Below are 26,814 nucleotides of genomic sequence, written 5' to 3'. Positions count from 1 at the left end.
TAAATATGATATTATCCTTAGAATCCACACGAGAATATATTTAAATCAACTTTTAAAAAAGTTCGAATCCTGCGCGTCTCACTTTTTAAATTTTCCAAAAGGAAAATTATATTCTCCTAAAATGAAAACAATTTTCCGAATTGACATCCTTATAATAATACAATTTTCCTTTTAATGACAACAATAACATGTAAACACTATAAAAATGAAACTATTCACTATATATTAATTTAATATTCATTTAAAAGCCTGAATAACTCATCCATATCATCACAAATCACACATATTTGTTATTTATTGCAATGAACTTCAGTGTCACAATTCCATAAATGATTTTTGGATGAAATTCTTGTAAAAAAGTGACAGATTTTGCATGGGAATTCAAAATTCAACACCAACTTTGCCTCCAGCAGAATTAAAAGAGATTGCAAGCAATGCTCTTGATGGAGACATGATGTTTGAAGAAGGAATTGCTACGACAATCGATCCAAAAAATGCAAATGTGATTAATCAGAACTTTCAAATAGAAAGAAGGAGACACATACAACGATTTAGGTTAGAACCTGATGGAAGAAAGTCAGTTGTACTATCATATTCCAAAGATGAAGTAGAAATGGTTAAAAACAAATTACAAGAGCTTGGACTATCAACAGATGTATTTTTCATTAATCTTCCATGTTGGTGTCCTCGAAATCTCGAACAGAAAAACCAAGCACATGCATTTTGGCCAATGAATAATTTAATTGACCAATCTTTACCAGAAAAAGTCAATATTGACGAACACATTAAGTATTTAGAGAAGTGTTATAATGAGAAATGCATTATAATTGCAAAACCAGATACTCCTTTAGTTGTTGCAAAAGCAAAATCAGATTGCGATAACTGCGAATGCTGTTTTGAGCACGGTGTAATTGATGCTGTTGGAGAGGCATCAAGATGGGCAATACAAAACGATTCTTACCTTTGTACAAACTTAGATGTCTACTGCTACTACGAACCATGCTGTATGTGTACTATGGCAATGGTCCATTCACGTGTAGGAAGACTGTTTTTCATTGAACCAAATCCAAAATACGGAGGAGTTATGAACCAAGCTCATATTAACCAATCTCCAAAAATTAACCATAGATTTAGAGCTTTTAGAATGGTATTTACTAATTCTGTTTAAATATTTGTTATATTTTTGTTTGATAATTTTCAATTTTTTTTTTATTCTCTGAAAGTTTATCTCTTCTATCATCTAATCATTTTCAGACAACTAATATAATTAATATGTTAAGCACCAAAGCTAATTTTTTATTGAAACATCTCTCAATTATAAAATTTACTAATGGTATCATTGCATACTATTCTCCATATATCATAATAGCGTTGGAATTTGAATGATTGACTATTGGTCGCTAAATGTTGTTCAGATGCGGAGAGAACATATAAAAAAGTGGCAATGTATAAAAATCATGGAATATAAAGAGCCATTTAATGAAACAAAAGAACGAAAAAACTTGAGTGACGGCGAGGAAGAGTATGATTATGATTCTTCCTATGAAGAAGACTATTTTGAAAGAAATATTAATTCAATTATTGAATACAACGAAAAAGGTAATTTACCACTTCTTGCAGCAAGCTTAAGTGCATTTTCAAAGATCTTAGATTCAGAAGAATTCGAATTAAATGACTCAAATGAAGAATTTTTCATTTTTATTTCATCGATTTGCTGCACAAATCATTACTGCAACTGTATAACAAATGCACTTGCATGTACATCAAGTATTATCTCAAAATCTCCTGAATTTTGCGAAAAAATAATCTCATTACAATTTCTCGAGCATTTACTCGAAAACATCCACCAAGACCCATTAGTAGTTTCAGACAACAGCTTATATTTGCTACTTTTATCACTCTCACACCATAATTTTGAGTATGTTTCTTCAATTTTTTCTGCAGAATGTATTTTCAATTTCACGCTCCTTCCAAACTTCTCATTTTGTCAATATTTATTCATTTACATAAAAATTTTTATAAAACCAGAATTAATCGAAATATCTGCTCCATTTCTCATCCAAATCTTCGAGAAATCAATTGAAGGACACAACATAGAACTTTCACATCTTCCTTACGCTTTAAATTTCGGAAATTACCTTGCAGAACAAAATTTACTTCCAGATTCATCTTTTGCTTATATTTCCAAGCTTTTATGCTCAACAAATAGCAATACATTCAAGAAGGCATGCGATTTGATTGGAACTCTTGCTTCAAGTGGCATTTTTTATAATGGAATTGATTTGGAGTTAATTAAGCAGTCAATTGACATATATGACACGAGTATCGTCAGATCAATCATGGTTATGCTTTCTTTTCTTCTCGAATCCGAAGAATTTTATAAATTATTTTGTGAATCAGATTTTATAGTCTACATTGTTGAAAAATGTGAGAATTCACCGTTTGCTAATAAGGGACCTTATATTATACTATTTAATTCAATAATTTCTAAGATTGGATCTGAAATTAGTGAATTAGATTTCAGAATGTTTTCAGAATCTCTTGAATACATTTCATCTGAATTTGAAGATGATTACACTGCATTTGGTCTTGAACTTGTCAATATTTTGACTGAAAAAGTCTCTGATCCTCAAAACAATGAATTTTTATTCAATCAGTTGAATGATTGTCTCGGTTTTGATGCTCTTGAAAGAATGTCTGACTCTTCAAATGAAGATATAAGAATACATTGCCAAAATTTAATCAATAGATACTCAAATTCTGAATAACTTTTTATTTCCATAGTAATGCTTTTGGATTTTATTCAAAATGCATTTTCTATGTGCTTTTTTGTACTATTTTTCATTTTATTTGATTTATATTATTTTTTAATTGTTTCAGAAGAATTTTTAAGAAAATACATAATATATAGAACTAGTTTAGTAAAATATAGAGTTTTAGTACTATTAGAGATTAATTTTTTTAAATTTATTTTTTTTTATTATAAAGTTTACAAGCATACAAGCAATAACACAATCAACAACATGGCCAACAATTCATTGAAATAGTGCAATATTTTAACAAGATGTAAAATATGAAATGAATAATTTATAATATCCTCTGATTGGAGATTGAGCGTGACTGCGTTCTTTTCATCTTATCTACAAAAGAAGAAATTATGTGCATTCATATATTTTTATATGTCGCATAATGAAAAACAATTCGATTGAGCTAAACATTTTCAAATTTTAGAACAAAAGATTCGCAAATCCAGACCGATAAATTTACGATTTTTGCGATTGCTTTAACATAATAACAGTAAGTAGACTAGTGTATGGAAGGATGAAATACTGGAACTAAAGACTTGTAATTTTTGATAATTATCTTTTTTTTATTGGAATTATCTGACATGGAGGTTCAGATGGAAAGCATGCTGACATATTATACATGGACTAGATTTGTATATTTTAATGAAATTAAAAAATGAATTTATTTTTGCCAAAATCATTATTCTTTTCTGATTGTGTTATAAATTTAGATTCTTTAAAGAAAATGTAAATGAAACTATTGTATTGAAAACATGATTTTTCATATATTAATGGAAATTGAAATTTGATTTTCCCAAAAAATTAAAATAAATAACGCCCATATTGCTCGACTGCATTTTATTGGTTTGGAAAAACAATTATTGATATGATTTTCTTTGAATTTTAAAATAGAGGGAATCCAAATATTCAATAAAATACCAATTATTATTCCGAACTTCAGAAAATCCTTGTTTGAAGATGTGCAATCGTAAATATCAATACTGACTAATTCAAAAATAATATTTCGCGAATTTAAGTAATATTGACAAAAAAGTTTCAAAATTTAAATCATTGTTCAGAGAGTTGGTTTATAGCAGAATTCATCACTTTTCAAATGAAAATTATATTTGTGAGTATCACAATTATTGAGAATCAATTTAAAAAGTTACCAATAACCTCGATTTTTTGAATATATTCAATTTAAATTACAGATATATGGATAATTACACTTAAACTATATAAATGTGGGAGTTGACAATCATTAAAGTATTGAATTTTCCCTAGATTTGAGAAAATAAAATTTACATTCAAAAATTGAAAGAGAATACAATCATTTTGTCAAATGAGTCTCTTTCATATTCAAACCACATAAATCGTGCATTGCTCATAAATTTGCGATCTTCAATTGAATATTGGAAACGGTCGGTTTTACTGAAATTAACCTCGGTTTATTGAAAAAAGTGTGATAAAATTGGATCAATTTTCGGACTTATTCAATGATAAAAACATGAATTGAATAAGATAAACAGCATCATTTTTCTTATTGATTCTCATGAGCTCAGGAATCAAAGTTCGTAATGCTTCATACAATGATGGAAGTTTCATCAAAAAATGCCTTGCCAGTTTGGTTAATGTCAGTATAGGAACAAATCAAGAGTATAAGTTCCCCAAGTTCGATTCTATCTATAAGCATGTACTTAAAAATCCTGATGAAACACCAATTTTCATTGCCGAGAAAAATGGAACTCCAATTGGATGTGCAATGTGCAACAGATTGTATACATTGGAATTGTCTTGCAAATCACTGAACATTGCTGATTTGATTGTCGACGAAAATTACCGTGGACATGGTGTTGGTAAAATACTGATGGAGCATTTAAAGAAGTACGCAAAAGAAAATGATTATGGTGCTCTTGAAGCCCTTACTCCTGCTCCCACATCTGTGAAAGCAAAAGAACGATTGGCTTTCTACGAAAAACACGGCTTTTTCCAAGTTGGCACAGGAATCATTTGCGTTTTGGATGGTGTAACAATTGAATGATATATCAACTATATACATCATTTAACTACATTATCTTAATTAATTAAACTAAATTTAAGTATTTTTACTATATTTTTTCTTGCTAAATAGTTTTATCATTAAACAAGATTTGTATGTAATCCATATGAATATGTAAGGGTACATACTATATTATATCCAGTAGACCAAAGCGGAGTTTAAACAATACTTATGCATTTACTGCTTTATACGATCATTATTGAAATATGAGTGTTTTTTGATGTCATCAAAATGAAATGGAAACTTCATATTTTTGAATTAGTTAACTCACTAACTAAAAGGAATTATGATGATATTACTGGCTTTCGAGTTCATTCTACATCTGCTTCTCCTAGAATAGTATTTTTTAAGGTTGGGGTCTCAGAGATACCTGAGCAAAAATTTTGTAATTATGTATATACTGGATAAATACATAACAATATGACTATGGAGATATGTAAGGGCACACACTCTAATATATAATACAGTAACTCTACAGTTAATACGATCTGTATACATATTATATGAACTGAATTAATATGGATTTAACTGAGTTTTAAGCCTAAAATATAGTTTATTTTGAATCCTGTGAGAGTAAAATACAAATAATTCAATTCAAATTAACATGAATAAAGAAATCCTCTGCATTTATCCATAGAACAACAATAACTTATTGGTTGGATATTCGAAAAGCATTTGAATCAAAACAATAATTTTAGATGAGACCAATAACTCAAAAATGATCGTATCAAAATAAAAAGGGTTATTATACCCGATTATCGCTGAATGCTAAGCATTCAGATGAAGATTGCTTAACATTGTGTCTTTCCTAGATGTTTGCACATGCAACATATCCATTAATTACAGAATACGTACGAATTATCAGAATTTTACTCATATGTCGCTAAAAGTTCATTAATCAAAAGAATAGAAAAGGGAATAAATGGAATTTTATATTTTTCATATCTTAAAGTTCCATTTTAAATAAAATTAGTCCTATTTCAATGTCCAAATTTCAACAACACTCAGAAATAAAAAATCAATTTCCAAATTTAGAGTTAACAGAGAGGAATCTCTCACAATATTCAATGAACAAAAATCCGAAATCGATCATCCGTTTGAATTACTATGTCGTTGATTCCGAAATTCATGAAATCTTTTTTGAGAGTAAGATATATGAATCATCGAATTTCTTAAATGAATTTGGACAATTGAACAAGATTTCAAGCATCGATAAAGAAAGAATCGCAAAAATTACTAATTTCAAAGGTAACTAAACTCCTTTCGCCGATCCGATTTGCTCCATATTTAAAATATAGCTTGCATATGTAGAAGAAAAGCTAATTTTGAAGTACGCCCGAAATCCACCAACAGGATTTCGAGCTACTAAAAAGGTACTTTTAAATGTGATTTTTTTTATAAAAAATTAAATTTATTTTAAGATCAGACTAAAAACTAATTTTATGGAAAATCTATATCGACAAATTTATTACTTATTGGGTATATAGATTTTTTGATTATGGCGATTATGTCTGATATGCTTCCAATAAGCCAAAACACATTTCATACTGATTTCTATAAAAGGTATCTTTATTATAGAAGTGTAAGCTATATCTGTTTGTTTTTTTATTATAACAAATTCAAAATTCTCTTATAAGGACTAGATGAAATCTGTATTATTAAATCATTAGCTAAATGAAGGTTCAAATAGAAAGTAAATATCAATTTATATGATACTGAAACCAAATAGTTCTTTTAATAAAAGATAACACGCTGAAAATTATTGAGTATTTGCAAATCTCAAAAATCTATTGGTGAATTTGGCTCAACTTTTAAAATTATAACATCCATATCAAATCATAAAAGCAGACAAAAATTAAAGCCAAACCTATCGGCCAATTTTTTTTTTGATATTTTGATTTTTGAGGTATACTTTTAAAAGTGGATTTAAAGCACTTATGAAAAAACATTAACTTCTGTCGTTATGATTATTGATTTAGACAATAATGATTTTAATCTTTGATTATCAAAACACTAAAGTCATCTTTTTAACATTTGCTTGGTAGCATTAACTCAAGTCTAAAGTACTATTTTATGTGGCACTCTTAGAATTTTTGTATTCATTGTACACGCTGAAATAGTACCATTAAAGTTATGGCGGACTTTCAAAAAATAGTTTGGTCACCTTTCTAATTTCTGAAAAATTTCGTTTATTTCAGAAAAAATAACATATTTAACAGAATATAATCCATATCCTACCTGACCCAATTGTTACGTCAAATTTGACAAAAAAGAAAAAGGTAAAAATTGAGAGAAAAAGGGAAAAATAATACGTTAATTTTATATTGAAATACCTGAAAACATCAGTTTTCGATTCGGCAGAATATAGAAAATATTAAAAGGTGTTGCCTACGAGGATTATCGATTGCGGTTATTTTTTCCCCTCAAAAGGGTAAATAAATTGAAGCAATATTCATCACATTGAACGCAATTTAGAAATGAGTAAACCCGACTTATTATGGTAAGATAAGGTCACCAACGAACTTTTCAAAAAAATAATTTCACCTCAAAAGTTAAGAAAAATTCATATCGTCATCTAAGAAAAAAAAATGTCTGTGTACAAAACTGGATGGGCTACTAAGCAAGGAGGTATGATTAAAACCTGGAAGAAGAGATACTTCGTACTTACAGATGACTGGCTTGTCTACTATGACAAACCTGATGGAAATGAGCATGGTAGGATTCCGCTTGATCCAACAGTTGTAGTTTCACCAGCTCCAGATTGCAAGAAGCAGCCAGCTTATAAAATTGTTACATCAGGTCGTACATATTATGTCGTACCAGAAACACAAGCCGAAGTTAATGAATGGGTAGCCGTTTTAACCGCCGCAATTAATAATTCTAAGAATAAGAGAATCCCGAAGGCCGGTGTTCCAGTACAAACTTCGAATTCAACAACTCCAGCAAAGAAAGTATCAATGGATGACTTTACAATTTTGGGTGTTCTTGGCCGCGGTACTTACGGTAAAGTCCAACTTGTCAAAGAAAAAGAAACAGGCAAGCTTTTCGCTCTTAAGACTATGAGTAAGCGTCTTCTTGCTGAATCAGATCAAGTCGAACAGACAATTACTGAAAGAAACGTTCTTTTGACAACCAAGCATCCATTCTTGGTTTGCGCTCACTACACATTCCAAACAGATGCCAAAATTTTCATGGTTTTGGACTATGTTCCAGGTGGTGAATTATTTGGTCGTCTTAAGGAAGAATCCCTCTTTGCAGAGAGCCGTGTCCGCTTATACGCTGCCGAAATCTGCCTTGGTCTTGGCTATCTTCACAAACTTGGCTTCATTTATCGCGATCTCAAGCCAGAAAACATCCTCGTTGACCAGGATGGTCACTTGAAGATCACAGACTTCGGTCTTGCTAAGAATACAGATATGGGTACTACAAGTACATTCTGTGGTACTCCAGAATATATTGCACCCGAAATGCTTCAACGTCTTCCATATACAAAAGCTGTCGACTGGTGGTCATACGGCATTATTATTTACGAAATGCTTACAGGCCTCCCACCTTTCTACGATGAAAATACAAATCAAATGTATCGTTCTATCCTTCGCGACGACGTTAAGTACCCAAGCCACGTCAGCCATGACGCAAGGAGCTTGATCAACCAGCTCCTTAACCGTAATCCAGAAGCTCGTCTCGGTTCTGGACCTTCAGATTACGAAGAGATCAAGGCTCATCCATTCTTCGCATCCATCAACTGGGAGAACGTCTTCAATAAGAAGACAAAACCAGAATGGAAGCCAAAGATCAAGAACGCAACAGATACTTCTTTATTCGACGAGGAATTCACTCACGAAACTGGTGGCGTTTCCTTCGAAGATGGTTCGCTTATCGGAGCAGATACTCAGGAACAATTCAACGGCTTTACATGTACTCAGGATTCAACACTCGATAAACTTTAATTTCTCGGATATTATTATGTAATCAAAGGACTGGAAAGTCATAAATTTTGGTATATAAATATGAATTTTATATCGATTTTTTTTACATTTTATTTTTTTGTTTTTTCTGAATTGGATTTTTTTTTCATATTGTTTTATCAACTCTTTCTATGTCAATTCTAGAAGAAATTCTTATTCTAGCTTTGTGAATCAATTCCTGAAGGGGAACGGAACAAATTGATAAATTTTTTTAATAGTTTTTAAATGTTTTTCATAAACTCCAATTACACAAAGTAGACTACAGACATAATGAGCATGCATTGAGTCCGAAAGCCCAAAAATCTAGAAAATTGAAAACTGGCATCAAATTCCAGATACTAAATGGAATAAGCATTTGCTGTTCATGAGAATATAACATATGTTCTGAGTATGGCAAGGCTGCAAGAAAAAAATCATAATTTGAAATTAGCTTGATCTGAAAAAAATCATAGAAGAAGATCACTCACGAATTAGAAACAAAAATCCCAGAATGGAACTTCCATAAAGTAAAATATAGCTTATATTTGAAAGGTAAAATAAAAATTTAGAATGTTTATTTAAATAAAACACAATTTTAATCATTTTCCTTGCTAATTGAAAATGTTTGGCATTAATAATTTTGTATTATATCGATCGTAACAGATATAATCTTACGAAATAATGTAAAAATTTTATTTTTCACTCCATTTTGATTGGAAATGAATAATTGCAAGCGCTATGAGCATTAATGAAATCCATGGAGAGAGCCTTTCTCCAGCACGAGATGCTTTCCATAATGTTGATCTCCAGAACGAAGGACTATCCTTAACAAACCAACTTGAAAAGATTGGCTTTAAGTAGTATGCGGTACAAATGAAAATTAAAAGGACAGTCAACATTCCGGTCAGGGTGAAAATCGCTGCCATTGTTGATATCAATAAATTTATCGTTTCGTCTCAAAAAAAAAAAAAAAACTATGGGCACTTTAAATTTTAAATTTTCGACAATGATGAGGTCTTTTAAACATCTTTTAGTGATTATCTGTCGAGCACCAAGTTAATCAAGTATTCTGGCTAATATTTCTCCAAATTAATTTTGATAATAATATACTTTCATAATAAGTTTCCCAATACTAGGCTCTTATTTTTTATAAGAAATTTTGTAAAGTTTACAAATTTCAAAAATGGCTCAAGACATGAATCTGAATTACGAATACATTGCTGCTCATATAAGCGATTATATTAAAAATGAAAACTTCTTTGATACATTTGACGTAGAAGATATCAAAAAAATCATGAAATGTTCAAGATTAACTGTAGACCAGTACATTACTCTTCTCAAACAATCTCATACAACTATTAATTCCAAGGAATTATATACCTGCACACGAAAAGCGCATGTTACTATCCAAAACATGGAAGAAATTGTTTCAATACTGAAATCTATCAAAAAATACATGAAATTCAAAATATTCGATGATATGATTGACATTTTAGATAGAAAAGAGAAAGATACACTTGATTCAAGAGCAGAAATTCAAAAACATCAAGAAAAATTAAAAGAAATTCAAGAACAAAGGCAAAGTACGGCCAAAGAAACAGAAGTCAATAGAACTCATGAAAATAACAATTTCTCAAGAGAATTTTTAACTAAAATCGCAAAACTTAAGAAATCTAGAGATTTTGAACAAGTTTACCAATTCTTTTGGGAACTTTCTATAAAAGGAAATCAAGAAATGATTCAAAAAGCCTGTGAAGAAGGACTTTGGGAAAAGATTACATGGAAAGATGAAAATGTGCTTCATGTAGCATGTGTGAACGGAAATCTCAACCTTGTCAAATTACTCATTGATTGTAAGTGCAATAAAGAAGTAAAGGATATATATAAACAAACCCCACTCTTTTTTGCATCATCTAGAGGTCATCTTGAAGTTGTTAAATATCTTGTCTCTGTTGGAGCTGATAAAGAAGCAAAGAATAATGATGAATGGACTCCACTCATTATTGCATCAGAAAATGGTCATCTTGAAGTTGTTAAATATCTTATCTCAGTTGGAGCTGATAAAGAAGCAAAGGATAATGATGAATGGACTCCACTCATTTGGGCATCAAAGAATGGTCATCATGAAGTTGTTAAATATCTTATCTCTGTTGGAGCTGATAAAGAAGCAAAGAATGATAATGGATTTACTCCACTCATTTTAGCATCAAGATATGGTCATCTTGAAGTTGTTAAATATCTTATCTCTGTTGGAGCTGATAAAGAAGCAAAGAATAAAGAAGGGAAAACTGCACTCAATGTTGCAAAAGGTGATGTAAGAAAATACCTAACGAAAAATGGGGCCAAGTAACTTGACCATATATGCATATTGAAATTTGAATGATTTAACTATTTAAATTAAAATTTATTTTCAATATTTTTAATTTTTAAAGTTATTGTTGGATTTAAAGCATTTCTTATCTTAATGAAATCAAGGTCTTTTGCATAGAGGGCTGAAACAGGGGCAAGAAGCATGAAATCTTTAGCTTGACCATTTGTAATGTAAATTCCGAACTTCCAAAGTGTTGTTGATGTCTCAAAGCAACACCTTCGAAAAGTGAACTGAGCAAGGAAACGAATAAGGTTCAAAAACTCATCGTAAGCTTGCGACTGAACTATTTTTGACTTTAAAGGGTCGAAATTTGGAGGAAGAGATTGTTGAAGCACATAAAACCCACGAAGACAAGTTCCAGTAGCTCTATCAATTGAACTACCTTCCTAATTAACTACATCGAATAATTTTGAAAAAAATCCGAACTTGGTCCATTTTTCTCCTACTTCTTTTCTTTAATTTCGATTATCTAAGTTAGTTGTAATCTGATCATTGTTTATGATAAACAATTAATAATTTTTATTTGATGAAGTGATCAAAATATATATTATGCCGAAATAATACTTTTATATATATAATCAAACACTTTTATATATACATACAACAAAAACTAGTTAGGTTCGATGATAAGCAAGGATTTTTATAAGGATAATGAAGCAAGTCTTACTATATCGATTTATATTGGGTTTTATCTTCAACGTAGGTGAGTTTTTACCCAACTATAATGATCACATTTTTGAGAGTTTTATATGCAAATGCCATGTAGAGTTATCTCAAATATTTTATGGTAAACACACCAGCTAACCCTGGAAAATAAATGAGAAGATTTTACTACAATAATTTAGAAGTTTTTTTTTGTAAAAATACGAAGAACGAATAGAATTGTAAATAAATTGGGTATTCATTAACTGATAGTGCTTTACGAATGTTTAATAATGAAGAGTGATTTTTCCAATATTATCTTTTTAATTGATATTCATATTTGGAAATATTTATAAAATTATAATTTAATGTTAAAACATTAGTTTTTTGCACCATGCGAAATAAGAAGTTCAGCTGTTTTTTCACTATTATTTAAGGTTGCATTATGAAGAGCGGTTTCTCCATATTTATCTTTTTCATTGATATTTGCACCATGTGAAATAAGAAGTTCAGCTGTTTCTTTACTATTTTTCCATGCTGCTTTATGAAGAGCTGTTTCTCGATCTTTATCTTTTTCATTGATATTTATACCATGTGAAATAAGAACTTCAGCAGTTTCTTTACTATTCTCACGTGCTGCATAATGAAGAGCGGTTTCTCCATATTTATCTTTTTCATTGATATTTATACCATGTGAAATAAGAAGTTCAGCTATTTCTTTACTATTTTTCCATGTTGCTTTATGAAGAGCTGTTTTTTCATTTTTATCTTTTTCATTGATATTTATACCATGTGAAATAAGAAGTTCAGCTATTTCTTTATTATTATGCAATACTGCTTTATGAAGAGCGGTTTCTCCATTTTTATCTTTTTTATTGATATTTGCACCATGTGAAATAAGAAGTTCAGCTATTTCTTTATTATTATGCAATACTGCTTTATGAAGAGCGGTTTCTCCATTTTTATCTTTTTTATTGATATTTGCACCATGTGAAATAAGAAGTTCAGCTATTTCTTTATTATTATGCAATGCTGCTTTATGAAGAGCGGTTTCTCCATTTTTATCTTTTTCATTGATATTTGCACCATGTGAAATAAGAAGTTCAGCTGTTTCTTTACTATTTTTCCATGCTGCTTTATGAAGAGCTGTTTCTCGATCTTTATCTTTTTTATTGATATTTGCACCATGTGAAATAAGAACTTCAGCAGTTTCTTTACTATTCTCACGTGCTGCATAATGAAGAGCGGTTTCTCCATATTTATCTTTTTCATTGATATTTATACCATGTGAAATAAGAAGTTCAGCTATTTCTTTACTATTTTTCCATGTTGCTTTATGAAGAGCTGTTTTTTCATTTTTATCTTTTTCATTGATATTTATACCATGTGAAATAAGAAGTTCAGCTATTTCTTTATTATTATGCAATACTGCTTTATGAAGAGCGGTTTCTCCATTTTTATCTTTTTTATTGATATTTGCACCATGTGAAATAAGAAGTTCAGCTGTTTCTTTACTATTTTTCCATGCTGCTTTATGAAGAGCTGTTTCTCGATCTTTATCTTTTTTATTGATATTTGCACCATGTGAAATAAGAAGTTTGACTATTTCTTTATTGTTATATTCTGCTGCAATATGAAGAGCAGTTTTCCCATATTTATCTTTTTCATCTCCATCTAAAAGTTTTTATTGATATCTACACCTAATGAAAGGAAATATTCGCAAAGGGATGGAATATTAAACATCGTTGAAAAAATCAAGCAGCTGATTAAAAGATTAGTTTGATCGTAAAAAACTAAAAATGAATCAAGATTATTATATTTTTTGCAAGCAGATAAGTCGATACTCATGATGTACTCATTCACTAAGAAGGTTACAAAATCAATGTTATGTGAAATAATTGCATATTTCATGCATTCTTTATCTGGTTCTTGTTGTTTCAAACATTCACTCATTATCTCTTGATTTCTTCCCAAAAATGAAAATCTGAGACATCTTTTTGTTATCTCCGAGTTAAATTTAGTTATTAAGAACTTGAAACAATCAACTGCTCCATGATAGCAACATAATTCAAGTAAGTAGTATCCATAGTAAAAATATGGATATAAACTACTTCTAAGTTTTTGATTTTCATCAAATTCTTCCCTTTCAGTGAATGAAATGAATACTTCTAAGTCATTATTCATAATTGCTCTGTAAATTGTATTTTCTTTAAGAAGGTCGAGATTTTCTAAATCATTTTTTTCGAAATTAGCAGACTTGTCTAATTTAATGTCATATTCTTTGTAAAACAAAAAGTTTGAAACAAGTTCAACATTGTCGACCTCTTTGATTTGATAATCATCTGATACGAGTTTGGCAAGATATAAATATGACTTTGTATAGCGATTATTATACGGAATGATATCCAAAATATCTTTTATTATAATTTGGGGAAGACATTTCTTTGAATCAATCAAATTCGTTTTGATCATTTTGTAAATCGAGTTTAAATCTTCTTCTTTTTCCGTTTTCAACTGATACAATGCATCGTATGAATCAATGTAGTATTTGTAGATACTTCGCAGTTTACTGTATTTGTTCGGATTACTGTCTTGATCAGACATTAAAAAAATTTAAGAAGTAAAATATTACGAAAGAGATCGATTAAAATGCTGTACACTATTATCTTGTGGTGTAATTGCTTTGCAGCTTCATAAGTTACGAAATTTTTCAATTTTAATTTGCTCAAATTTATGATTCATTTCATTATTTAGGAAGCAACGGAATCAGTAAGATTTATCGTTAGTATCGTTTGTTCATATATCAACAATGAAAAATATTGTCAATTCTAATATGCTCAAATCCATGATTCATTTCAATATTTAGGAAGCAATGGAGTCAACAAGACTTAATGTTAGTATCGTTTGGTAATATATCAACAAACAGTCCAGCATTTCGAATATTAATAAGATTCTTACATATTTTATAATTGTTTATGATATCTCATATGATTATAAACAAAATAAAATGCTTAGAATCGAATTTTGCACATGATTTATTTTGAAATTAATAGATCATTGAATTTTCGGAGATTTAAATGGGTAAATCCACAGTATAATATAACTCAATTTGAGATATGCTATTATTTTAAAAACGATTAAAAATTGCAACCGAAAATGGTCAAAATTAGGTCACGAAAATATGAAATTTAGATAGCTAATTTGATTTAATTAAGGGTGCACACGAGAGGATCATGTAAACTTCAGAATTTAGAACCTTATTTTTAGGCATTATCTTGGCTACCTATTTAGGCTCGAAAAGCAAAAAATATCAAAAAATACAACTTGACTCAATTATGACCCTTTCATGGAGGTAGTTTTTATCCGCTAGTATTTTCCCTTTGAATCTCTTTACAATTCGAAATCAAATTCAAACCTCAGTAGAAGAAAGGAAGAATCGACTTACTACGGTTGTAATACGAATAAATACATATATTTAATTATCTTTATTTACATAATAATTGTTTGAAGCTCATATTCCATCAAATTTTTAAATAAAAACATTAAAATGTTGAAAATGTTCATATATTTTAATAGGGTTTTGGCACTTTATTGAGGAATTACTACATACATAGTCGAACTGAACTTGATATTTTGAAATTTAAATTATTTATCAAAATTAAAATTTAACTTGAAATTTATAATTATTTAGTCATATTTTGCATAATTCTAAGTAGATTTTGTAAAAAATCAAGAAAGAAAATTTTAACGTGCTTTATTTTTTCTTTTTTATAATAATACATATTATTATATAATTAACATATTCATAATGTTTCACCCTTTCAAAAATATAATCCTCCTCTCAAATAAACGTACATACGGGTGGCCTCTTTTTTCAAAAAATTAAAATTTGAAATTTTGGGCTCAAATATTAGAGATTTTTTCAACCTTCAACGATATATGTTGTCTATATCAGACCTCCTTTCTTTTTGATACTTAACATTGTTCCTAAATCTTAGCCGTTAAGGCTGTTCTGAAAATATTTTTTTTTTCGAAAAAATTCGAAAAAAATTCTTAAAATTCAAAAATCCCTTAATTCCTGAGGATTTTGGAAAAAAGTTTTTACATGAACATGTGTATATTATATGAAGTATATTGATAAGGTAAAAATCAAATTTTATTGCATATTCATCGAGAAAATAAACTAACGAATCCCTCAAAATTGAGAGGGTAATCCTCCTCCTCTCAAATAAACGTACATACGGGTGCAGCCTTAAAGACAACGAAAAAAATATTTTTAGTCTTATATAGAGCGAATCCTATCGGCGCGCAGCTGTGCTGCCCGCCGATATAAGCTGACAAACAATAAATTAAAGAGTATTATCTTCAAGAGGTTGCAATATGAATTCGACGACAGTTTCGACGGATCCTGCAGACTGGTTAGATATAGGTTGTTGAATTGAGAGCATTCCGTTGCCTTTAAACCTGAAACTCGTTTCAGAGGATAAAGTCATTGCTTTCAAGACAGGAACAAGCGAGGATATAGGGTAACATGCTTCAAATGGTTCACAGAGATCGAATTTCGGTCTTTGGGCCATGAGAAGGCCGAATTCCATTGTAGATCTGACTGTTCCGAAGCCTCCTTCCATTTTGACATCGAAAAGCTGGGCAACAGCATCTATGACCATCTTTATTGGAACAGTATTCTTAGTCGTTGCATCAGGAAGTACAAGCATCTCTTTGACAATTGATGATCGAATCATATACGAAGCAACTTCAACAGAGTCGGGCGCCGAGAAGGCTTTGGATAGTGTCATGTTATTGACTTGTGCAGTAGGGTAGTAAAGAGTTCTAATCGTACAATTTGTTGTTGAAAGACCATCTGTGATTTCAACTTGTATTTCAGCATCATTCTTCGACCTAATTTCGAGTTCTGTAGCAAATTCTGAAAATAGTTTTATACATTTAACAAATTTTGTTAAATTGATTCTAAATTCGAAGTTTTCTTCTCAGACAAGGGAATAATTTTGGAATAAACCAGCTCTAAGAAGAACACTTGCTTGTATTGTTGTAGAATCTTCAGTTAATATCAAAATTCCATCGTTAGAAACACTTGCTGAACATAATTGGTCTTCTTGGTCTTTCCACGCAACAGCTATAATGCTTATGCAAGGAATTTAGGATTGTTAGTTGAACATGAGAAAATTAAATCGGACATAAAATGAATGGATTTTTTTTGAATATCCTCGAGGAAGTTTCTCCCTTTTTAAATTAATTATCGTACTTCACTTTTTGCCCACTCACTCCTCAATGATAAACAAGAGAATATTTAACTTCCCAAATATTTTTAAAAAATGGAAGACTTCAACAACCATCAGTTTCTAACTCTAGTATATTTTCATTAATTGTTGGAGAATTTAATTCATTAGATCAAATGACAACGAATTTTGAAAATAATATACTTACATAAAACATTTCTCATAACTAAGCTCCAAATTATGCTCATTTTTTTAAGAAAAAATCACATTTTTTTAATTCAGGACATGAATCTGAATTACGAATACATTGCTGCTCATATAAGCGATTATATTAAAAATGAAAGCTTCTTTGATACATTTGACGTAGAAGATATCAGAAAAACCATGAAATATTCAAAATTAACAGCAGACCAGTACATTACTCTTCTCAAACAATCTCATACAACTATTAATTCCAAGAAATTATATACCTGCACACGAAAAGCGCATGTTACTATCCAAAACATGGAAGAAATTGTTTCAATACTGAAATCTATCAAAAAATACATGAAATTCAAAATATTCGATGATATTATTGACATTTTAGATAGAAAAGAGAAAGACACACTTGATTCAAGAGCAGAAATCCAAAAACATCAAGAAAAATTAGAAGAAATTCAAAAACAAAGGCAAAGTACGGCCAAAGAAACAGAAGTCAATAGAACTCATGAAAATAACAATTTCTCAAGAGAATTTTTAACTAAAATCGCAAAACTTAAGAAATCTAGAGATTTTGAACAAGTTTACCAATTCTTTTGGGAACTTTCTATAAAAGGAAATCAAGAAATGATTCAAAAAGCCTGTGAAGAAGGACTTTGGGAAAAGAAGGCAAAGTTTGGTGATGATAATGTGCTTCATGAAGCATGCATGAGAGGACATCTCGAACTTGTCAAATCACTCATTGAATGTAATTTCAATAAAGAAGTAAAGAATGAATCTGGATATACTCCACTCATTTTAGCATCAAGATATGGCCAACTTGAAGTTGTTGAATATCTTATCTCTGTTGGAGCTAATAAAGAAGCAAAGGATAATTTTGAATATACTCCACTCATTTGTGCATCATTTAATGGTCATCATGAAGTTGTTAAATATCTTATCTCTGTTGGAGCTGATAAAGAAGCAAAGAATAATTTTGGAAATACTCCACTCATTTTTGCATCAATTAATGGTCATCTTGAAGTTGTTAAATATCTTATCTCTAATGGAGCTGATAAAGAAGCAAAGGATAATCTTGGATGGACTCCACTCATTTTTGCATCAGATAACGATCAATTTGAAGTTGTTAAATATCTTATCTCTAATGGAGCTGATAAAGAAGCAAAGGATAATCAAGGATATACTGCACTCATTCGTGCATCAGAAAATGGTCATCTTGAAGTTGTTAAATATCTTATCTCAGTTGATGCTGATAAAGAAGCAAAGGATAATCAAGGATATACTGCACTCATTCGTGCATCAGAAAATGATCATCTTGAAATTGTTAAATATCTTATCTTTGTTGGAGCTGATAAAGAAGCAAAGAATAAAGAAGGGAAAACTGCACTCAATGTTGCAAAAGGCGCAGTAAAAAAATACCTAAAGAAGAACGGGGCCAAGTAACTTGACCATATATATATATTGAAATTTGGATGATTTAAATTAAAATTTATACAAATTCAAATTTATTTTTATTGAGTTCGAAAAATTTGAGATTATCTCAAACCACTCAATAAAAATAAATTTTTAATTTATTTTCAAGATTTTTAACTTTTAAGCTCTTGTTGCATTTAAGGCATTTCTTAACTTGATTTTATCTTATTTAAAATATAAACCAAGCGAAAATGATCTTTTTTGTCGTCTATAAAAGTGATAAAAGTATCATTGTCAAACATAAAAGTGATATAAAAAGTATGTTTTGGGATCTAAATATATGAAGAACATCATTGCCATCTATGCATATACCCTATAAACACACAATATATATGGAGAGGTTTTTTTTTCTGGCCAGAGATACTATAACTTCAGACGACAATAACTATTTCATTCTAATAGATTTTTTTTCTGATAGTGCTCTATCATCTAAAGGTTACTCATTTACTTGCATTTATATAAAAAAAAAAAAAAAGGCATTGGGGCTTCCAGGCACTTCGTGCCCTCTAGCCCCGAAGATGTTTAGTATAAAACCGCTTTTTAACTTCACTTAAAATGCCACGTAAGATACGTAAGAATATACGTAAGAGGAAGAGAGCATTGAAACATCCAATAGTAAGACTGACACCACAACAACAGTTGCAACAACAAATGCTGAATGACCCCACTATGTTGCAACAAATGTCAAGCAATCCTATGCTTTTAAACCGAGTTGTTGGTGCACAGAGTGGAGGTTTAAGAGCGGCACTTTTAGCGAAAATGGCAGGCTATGGTGGAGCTGCAGACGGAACAGCTTATAACCCTCAAAGTCAAATGAATTTGAGTTCACTCAAAAATCAAATAACAGATGTCAAAAAGTCAAACATAGACATACAGAAGCAAATAAGTGAAAACGAAAAGAAACTAGAATATGACAGACACACAAAGAAACTCAATGAGTTAAACGTAGAGAAAAAGAAGAAAGAAGAACAACTGAAAGAACTAAGTACAGAGGAATATGCGAAAAAAGTGTCAGAAAAAGCAGCATAAGTAGCAAAAATGGAACAAGATGTCATAAATTTGAAAAACCATACTACTCAATATAAAGTACTGAAAGATGAAGAGATAAAACAAAAAGCCCTGAAGACATATATGGATAGCGATGAGTATAAAAAAGAAGTTGAAGCAAATGTAAAGGCAGAAAAACTTTTACAGTTGCAAAACCAAACCGTACAGTATGAAAACTTAGCACAAGAAAGTAAAAATAACGACGCGGCTATGCAAAAGGCAATGAAAAGCTCAGAATATATAAAAGCTAACAATGACTGGTTAGATGCCCAAGCCAACGCTAAAGCAGCCCAGCTTATAGGGTCAATAAGGACAAAAATACAAGCGGATGAAGACAGTTCAAATGAAGCTTTAACGAATGCTGACTTTAAGAACGCCTTCGAAGCTCTTCATAGTAAGGTGAAACAAGTGAACGACTTCTCATCTGGAAAGAAACTGAAGTCTGAAGGTTTCGACAAAGAGTTAAGAGAAGTAGCACAAAATATGACGAAAATAACAGATGCAGCAACGAGACAGGCAGTTCAAAGTGCCTATGACGCCGTTAGAGCAACTGTTGTGAAAAGTCAAGAAAAAGAGTTACAACAGACCAAAACAGACCTAGTAAATGCTTTCTTAAAAACGAAAAGTCAGGTAGGACATTACGCTGCAGATGGAACATATGTGCCAGCTGGTGGAACTTATATACCAGCTAGTGGAACATATGTGCCAGCTGGTGGAATTTATATACCACCAAACCCTCCAAGAGAAGCACCTGCACCAGGACTACCTAGAACATTTACATCGTCACATGGACACAGACACAGGCATGCACCAAAACCAACACAACAACCACCTCCACAACCAGCACAACAACCACCTCCACAACCAGCACAGCAACCAACAGTTCAAAACCCTGCACAACAACAACCACAACCAGCACAGCAACCAACAGTTCAAAACCCTGCACAACAACAACCACAAACAGAGCAAGGACATAAAAGAAGTAGAGAACAAGGAAACCAAGATTTCTTAAAAATGCTTAAAGAAGACTATGGTTACCCAGATAGTATTGACTTTAGTGACAGATATAAAGAAGCTATTAGAAAGTTCAAGGATGGAAATACTGACCCGAACCTATTTAGCTTTATGGTTCAGCACCAAATCGGATATAATTTCAAACCTGGAAAATACAAGCTCGCTAAGGGATATGATTTAATAGCATATCATCCAAATGACATGACTGAATTTACTCCGAGATATTTGATGTCAGAGCTAAATGACAATTCAACTCCCGTCATGAAACGCGTAAAAAATAGAGACGGAACGAAAGAAGAAAGGTTTTTGAGTCCGGATGACTTAGAAAGGGAAGTTGTTAAAAACGGTCTCGGAATATATGAAATGCCAGCAGATGAGGTACAAGAAACTCCACAGGATAAAATAGTTCAGATACAACCAGACATGGAAGAAATAGTTCAGCAACAACAGCTAGAAGAGCCTGAAGGAAACGAACAAGTCACTCCTTTGGAAACTAACTTCACAGAACTAGATGAAGATTTGGAACAGCCGAAAAATCTTGACCCTCAACAAGAGTATGCGGAGAATATGGAATATTTCCAAGAGTCTAAAAAAAATTCGGCTGACATAGTAGAAGAATATCGAAAAATGTTTGCCGACATACAAAAGACTCCAACACCAGATGAAAATATTCAGCATAGAATGGAAGTACTGAAAGAAAATGTAAGCAAATACAACAACCCTTTTTACTTACGAGCATTTAACGTTCAATCTTCGGATGAACTCGGTGAAGATAAAAGGTTAAATTTCAAGAAAACATATAGAAATGAAACATTGTTTAAAGTTCATTCAGAACCTAGCCAAGATGGAAACAAACCTACTTTTGTTTCTGCAGACGATGGAACTACAATGAGATGGGGTCATAAAGCTAACCCGGATAGGTGGTTCATAAACTTACAACCACAATTCCAAGAAGTTGTAGACGCAATGGAATTGAATGGTGAACGAGATATAGCTGGTATTTTAAGCGCGGCTTTAATGCCATTGAAAGATATGAAACATGCAGATATTTTGGACCAGTATGAAATGAACATGGCTGATGGAAATATAACACCTGACGTTCTAGAACATTTATCTCAAAGAACTACACAGAATAGAGATGGTATATTTGGTGAAGAGTTTAGAAAGAAAGTTAGGGAGAGAGAAGGAAGAGAACCTATTGTACATGACCTTGCAAACGAAAGTTTACAAAATGTCAAAAAACTTACTTTGCAGACGATGAACTGAGAAGGGATGAATATTTAAGAAAACTCAAATGGACAGTACCAAATGAAATGTTAGTATTGAAAAACATGTTCCTTGACAAAATAAAACCAACTACAGAAATAAACGACGCAAGACTGAAAGATTGGGTAAAAGCTTTCCCATTCACAAAAGATATAGTTGGTAACATGGAAAGAAAACCAGAATGGCTACAAAAACATATATTGGAAACGAGCTTATTCCATATGGACAGGCACTGTTTTGAAGAGCTTGAACCGGAAACTCAGGAAAGAGTCATGCAAACAATACGCGAAGACTCAAATACAAACTATGACAAACTCTTTCTAGGAATAGGTTACCTGAGATGGGCGACCAGAGCCCAAAGGCAAAAAGGACATGGAAATTTACAACATACTAGGTGAACATGAGGTAAAGATGCAACAACTTGAAGCAGAGGGCAAGTTACCAAAAGCGACACCAAAGAAGAAGAGAAGAGTAGAACAAAGTGAAAGTAGTGAAGAAGTAACTTCATCTAGTGAAAGTAGTGGCAATGAAGGAAAAAGAAGAGTTAAAAACTCAGCCAGGAAGAAAGTAAAGCTTGGTCCACGTGGTTCTATTATGACACATAAATCCAAACTATTCTATATTTTACCCATATGAAATGTACGCCGCTCAGAATATAACGCCAACAGTTTTGGATGCCATGAACGGAAATGTTTCCGAATGGTATAACGAATGCGACAATGCCATTAGAAGGTCAGAAATAGTTCCTGGAACTTACGAATATACAACTGCTGTTTCTTATGGAAATGTAGGTGAGTTTGGAGAAGGTCTTCAACACACAGTAGATATTGCTTGCGACAGGTTCATATAATTTCTATTGACAACTCATTCTTATACGTGGAACAAGAACATTGAAATAAAACCTTCTGCCAAGTTGTCTGACAAGAAAGGTTGCAATGGAATTTTCTATGTCGGATACCAATATGCTCCAGAAGTTTTCATGGGATATAAGATATATTCTAACTCTGACTTAGTTCAAACAGTAACATGGGCAAACTATGAATGGTTCGCTTTGAGAAACTCAGTACAACCACAAGCTAAGAACAAACAGACCAATATGCAACTATTGAGAAAATAAGAAGACTTGACCCTAACGTTCCAGGAGTTTATGTTGACCCTTTCTGGACAAACTGCAGCAGCAGTAACCAAAGTAAAATTGAAACTTAGAGTTCCTTTGTCATCTTTCCTCATCTTCAGGTTTTTAAGATACTTGCCAAACTGGGCAGGAAAAATTTCTATCGAACTTACTCCAAGCAAAAATAACTTAGTCATTGCACCAACACAAGACCCATTCAGCATTGCTGTAGCTGGAACTGGTGGAGCCAAGTTCTGTGACTTTTGCAAAGACAAAGTTGACTTAGACTTTGTTTCTCAAACCTCAACACTGAAGTAAACTATTATTTCAATGCTGCTGGAACTGCTTGGGACCAGTTAAGTTCACATGCGAAAAAATTTGAATGCAGAGAATAGAAAGCAGACTTGCAGTCTATATGTTGGACCCAGATATTTCAAATGCTTTAGCTGCCAAATATATTGCAGTTCCACTTATGTTCCCTATACACCAAATATCTGTCAAAGACTTTGCAGGTGAAGTTGGAAACCAAGTGCTGACCCAGGTGCAAGAACAGATATTGCTTTAACAACTGCAATGAAACATGCAGATACTATGTTTGTACTGTTCAGACGAAACTATAAATGACTATTCTTGTTTCTACAACCCCGGTATTAAATATCATATAAACATAGATGGCAAATATTATCCAAGAGAAGAATATTCTACAGTTGAGGATATGAGGTCATACAACTTGACATTAGATGCTATGAACTTTAACAACAATTTCACAACAACCATTAACCCTGAAATGCAAAGTTCTATTTGCCATATGTGAAAGTATGGACTCATACAGGAGGTCAAAAAACTCAATATACAAATGGAGACCGTTCAAACTTTTGGCTTGGCATTCCATTTGCTGACTCAGAAGACTTTATGGGTGGTATTTCAACTGTTGGTACAGTTCAAATACAATATACTGGTGACAGAGACGGTCCAAATGAATTGAAAGCAAAGAAGTTTACAAAACCAATAGCACTTTCACGGAAGATGCTCTTTTGAAGATTCGTTCGATGAAACCTGCTGGGGCTCCTCAGATTGGTATAACGACAGCTTCCATCGAGCAGATTTTGGCAGCAGGTCAGTAAGTTGTTCTTGAACTGACTTCTCTCCGTCAAATATTGACAGTACGCCAGTTTTGACATAGTATTGTATTATAAACTTACCTTTAGAAATATCGGTCAGTTTTGTTGTTATATTTTTGTCTGCTTCAAGAACTTTCACCATTTCAGTTATACCAACTTTCTTTGCTTTATGAAAATATTTTGGTTCAGCAAAGACTGCTATTCTATAACATTTTCCATTGTTTGTGTAAAGAACTATTCTATCAATGAACTTGTATGTTTTGTGTGTGTAAACTTTGTTTTGCTTCAATTCGAAGAGATACTCAAATACGTCCATCTTTTTATTCTAAGTAAAATGTTATTTCCGAAAAATAGAAGCATCAGTTTCAAAAGTTTAATGGCGGTGGCAGACGTGAAGTTAAATTCACCAACTCAAACAAACAGTCAAAGTGTTGTTGTCAATGTCAAAGAAAGAGATGTTGAAAGTGGGAAACCATACGAAGACGAAGATGGTATAACAATAGTTCCTGTAAAAGAACAACCAACATATCCTGAAGTTAGCAGAGACTTAAGTTCTGTTGCAGATATTCGAAATGACTACCAACAACTGAAAGACAAACTTAAAACTCAGGAGAAGATTTGTCAAGCTTTAGGTATAATGTTAAACTTGGTTGAGCACAACCCTGTAAAAGTGAACTCATATGTCATCGCACCTCATGAAATTTTGAAAGAACTATTGAAACTTTTGACAGAGGCAGACGATATAAACATCAAAGAAATAGAGCCCGACATTGCTTGCTGTGGTGTTTCATATAATGTCATTGACAAGATATACGTTATGAAAGGAGGTGAAACGTTGAACTTAAAATATAGTTTCCCAGACGTCATAAAAATATTTGACGACCACAACATTTCATTAAAATTTAGTTGCTAAGTAAAATGTCAAAACTTCTTGAAAGATGTTTGAAGAAAAACAATATAGACTTTTATTTCATGTAAAGGACTTTACACACTTTTGAACGATATGAAAGACCCTGTTTTGTTTGTTCGTGTAGACAAAGGAAAGTTCTATGTCTTTACAAATATTTGAACTTCTTAGACAGAGAACTTCAAGAAACGCCATGTGAAAGTTTAGATGAAGTTCTTCTCCACTTTCAGAAAAACTTTTAAATATATGTAAATGGCAGAAGACATAGTGGTTTTATACTATTACGACTAAAAACCTGAGTCATATAATTCTATAACAACAAACTTACAAAGTCCCTCAAGGACGATATTGTAAACTGACCTTAAACACGATGACGACTAAAGCCTGTTTGCTCTTTTGACACCAGAAGACTTTGTTGTTGTGAATGGTAAAAAATACTCCTTTGAAGATACTTACTCAGACATACCACCAACAGGTTTTGTTGACTTATTTAATACTTTAAGGACGGATGTAACATGTGCTGCAACTAGAGCAGGTTTCATTATGTTTGGATCCGACTGAGTTTAGTATAAACGATATAGCTATAATACAAAACTTATATCTGGTTTTTACTACAACAGTTTCCTATAACAGGAAAAGGTGTCATACAAGGTCTATCTATTCCATTGACTTTAAGTACACCTATTTTATATATTGTTTCAAACTTAGGTTCAAAGTGCTATTCGAATGTGGACAGAAACTACTATGACCAAAAGATACTCATGCGTATAAAAACATTTCTCTGCTGGTTTGCCTATTGTTCATTCGAATGCAGAGTTTTCAGCTTTAGTAAACTCAAACACTTTAGCAAACATAAACTTAACCTTAGTTGACGCAAACTTTGTTCCTGTAAAACTTTTATGTCCTATGTATTTGTCAATGACGGCAGAAAGTTTCGAATTGGAAGATGCAACTGGTGAAAGTATTGTACTACAAGAACAACTTCAACAACAAATAGCTCAAGAACAACAAATGCAACAAATAGCTCAAGAACAACAAATAGCTCAAGAATAAAAAAATATTTTTTTTATTTTTATAAAAATGTACAGAATAGACGTTTCAGATTTTTATGACTTCCAAGCCTTCAGAAATATGTGTCCATTTAGAGACTATAACAAAGCAGTCGAGAATTTGAAACGTTTAGTCATTATATGTCGACTCTGCCCCAGAATGTTATGTCATGAAAGAATGGGATGTAGTCTTTAACAAACCAAGAGCGACAATAGTTTCAGAACAAGAATGTAAACAGAAACTTAAGAAAATAAAAGTTGTACAAGTTGGCATGAAGATGTTAGATGCTTGGGATATCTTATTGTCAAAACTTGAAGATTTTTCAGTTCGTGGTATAAAGTTCTATACACCATCTCCAAACTTCTATTCTATCTTCACTGGATATAAATACGAACAAGTAGAATGGAAAAAAATGTTATAGAAGCTTGGTTAGACCATGTCAAAGAAATTATATGCAATGGAAACGAAAGAGTCTATGAGTATATCTTATGTTGGTTTGCAAACATCTTACAACATCCAAGTGCTAAAAATGAAACTGCTCTCATCATAATTGGAAAACAAGGAACAGGTAAGAACACTTTC

At 31.7% G+C, this 26,814-nt stretch overlaps 9 protein-coding genes across 9 annotated transcripts, besides 3 other annotated features; 7 read left to right on the top strand and 2 right to left on the bottom strand.

The window, feature by feature from the left end:
• Positions 1-373: 373 nt before the first annotated feature.
• On the top strand, positions 374-1,213 carry TVAGG3_1000500 (RNA modification; the record flags this gene model as incomplete). The annotated part of the gene is made up of 1 exon (XM_001329018.1): positions 374-1,168. The coding sequence occupies one exon, from the start codon at positions 374-376 to the stop codon at positions 1,166-1,168; it is 795 nt and encodes a 264-aa protein (XP_001329053.1).
• Positions 1,214-1,351: 138 nt separating this feature from the next.
• TVAGG3_1000490 (armadillo (ARM) repeat-containing protein family) lies at positions 1,352-3,084 on the top strand (the record flags this gene model as incomplete). Its single annotated transcript, XM_001329019.1, has 1 exon — positions 1,458-2,768. The coding sequence occupies one exon, from the start codon at positions 1,458-1,460 to the stop codon at positions 2,766-2,768; it is 1,311 nt and encodes a 436-aa protein (XP_001329054.1).
• A 1,254-nt stretch (positions 3,085-4,338) lies between these two features.
• TVAGG3_1000480 (acetyltransferase (GNAT) domain-containing protein) lies at positions 4,339-4,827 on the top strand (the record flags this gene model as incomplete). The annotated part of the gene is made up of 1 exon (XM_001329020.1): positions 4,339-4,827. The coding sequence occupies one exon, from the start codon at positions 4,339-4,341 to the stop codon at positions 4,825-4,827; it is 489 nt and encodes a 162-aa protein (XP_001329055.1).
• Positions 4,828-6,089: 1,262 nt separating this feature from the next.
• Positions 6,090-7,013: a mobile genetic element.
• Positions 7,014-7,406: 393 nt separating this feature from the next.
• On the top strand, positions 7,407-8,895 carry TVAGG3_1000460 (ribosomal protein S6 kinase family; the record flags this gene model as incomplete). The annotated part of the gene is made up of 1 exon (XM_001329021.1): positions 7,434-8,795. One exon carries the CDS (start codon positions 7,434-7,436, stop codon positions 8,793-8,795), a length of 1,362 nt encoding a protein of 453 aa, XP_001329056.1.
• A 1,080-nt stretch (positions 8,896-9,975) lies between these two features.
• On the top strand, positions 9,976-11,699 carry TVAGG3_1000450 (spectrin binding; the record flags this gene model as incomplete). Its single annotated transcript, XM_001329022.1, has 1 exon — positions 9,976-11,142. The coding sequence occupies one exon, from the start codon at positions 9,976-9,978 to the stop codon at positions 11,140-11,142; it is 1,167 nt and encodes a 388-aa protein (XP_001329057.1).
• A 1,780-nt stretch (positions 11,700-13,479) lies between these two features.
• Positions 13,480-14,409, bottom strand: TVAGG3_1000440 (protein of unknown function (DUF3447); the record flags this gene model as incomplete). The annotated part of the gene is made up of 1 exon (XM_001329023.1): positions 13,480-14,409. One exon carries the CDS (start codon positions 14,407-14,409, stop codon positions 13,480-13,482), a length of 930 nt encoding a protein of 309 aa, XP_001329058.1.
• A 610-nt stretch (positions 14,410-15,019) lies between these two features.
• Positions 15,020-16,057: a mobile genetic element.
• A 13-nt stretch (positions 16,058-16,070) lies between these two features.
• TVAGG3_1000420 (exodeoxyribonuclease III protein) lies at positions 16,071-17,039 on the bottom strand (the record flags this gene model as incomplete). The annotated part of the gene is made up of 1 exon (XM_001329024.2): positions 16,155-16,601. The coding sequence occupies one exon, from the start codon at positions 16,599-16,601 to the stop codon at positions 16,155-16,157; it is 447 nt and encodes a 148-aa protein (XP_001329059.1).
• Positions 17,040-17,094: 55 nt separating this feature from the next.
• On the top strand, positions 17,095-18,683 carry TVAGG3_1000410 (ankyrin repeat protein family; the record flags this gene model as incomplete). Its single annotated transcript, XM_001329025.2, has 1 exon — positions 17,283-18,683. One exon carries the CDS (start codon positions 17,283-17,285, stop codon positions 18,681-18,683), a length of 1,401 nt encoding a protein of 466 aa, XP_001329060.1.
• Positions 18,684-19,268: 585 nt separating this feature from the next.
• On the top strand, positions 19,269-19,742 carry TVAGG3_1000400 (protein of unknown function, DUF4106 family; the record flags this gene model as incomplete). The annotated part of the gene is made up of 1 exon (XM_051254298.1): positions 19,269-19,742. One exon carries the CDS (start codon positions 19,269-19,271, stop codon positions 19,740-19,742), a length of 474 nt encoding a protein of 157 aa, XP_051079872.1.
• Positions 19,743-21,605: 1,863 nt separating this feature from the next.
• Positions 21,606-26,814: part of a mobile genetic element that runs on past the window's edge.

The sequence above is a fragment of the Trichomonas vaginalis genome, chromosome I (genome assembly GCF_026262505.1).
Source record: "Trichomonas vaginalis G3 chromosome I, whole genome shotgun sequence".
Classification (NCBI taxonomy): Eukaryota; Parabasalia; order Trichomonadida; family Trichomonadidae; genus Trichomonas; species Trichomonas vaginalis.
The sequence above is the reverse complement of the archived record's forward strand: the minus strand, read 5'-3'. Positions and strand labels throughout refer to the sequence as shown.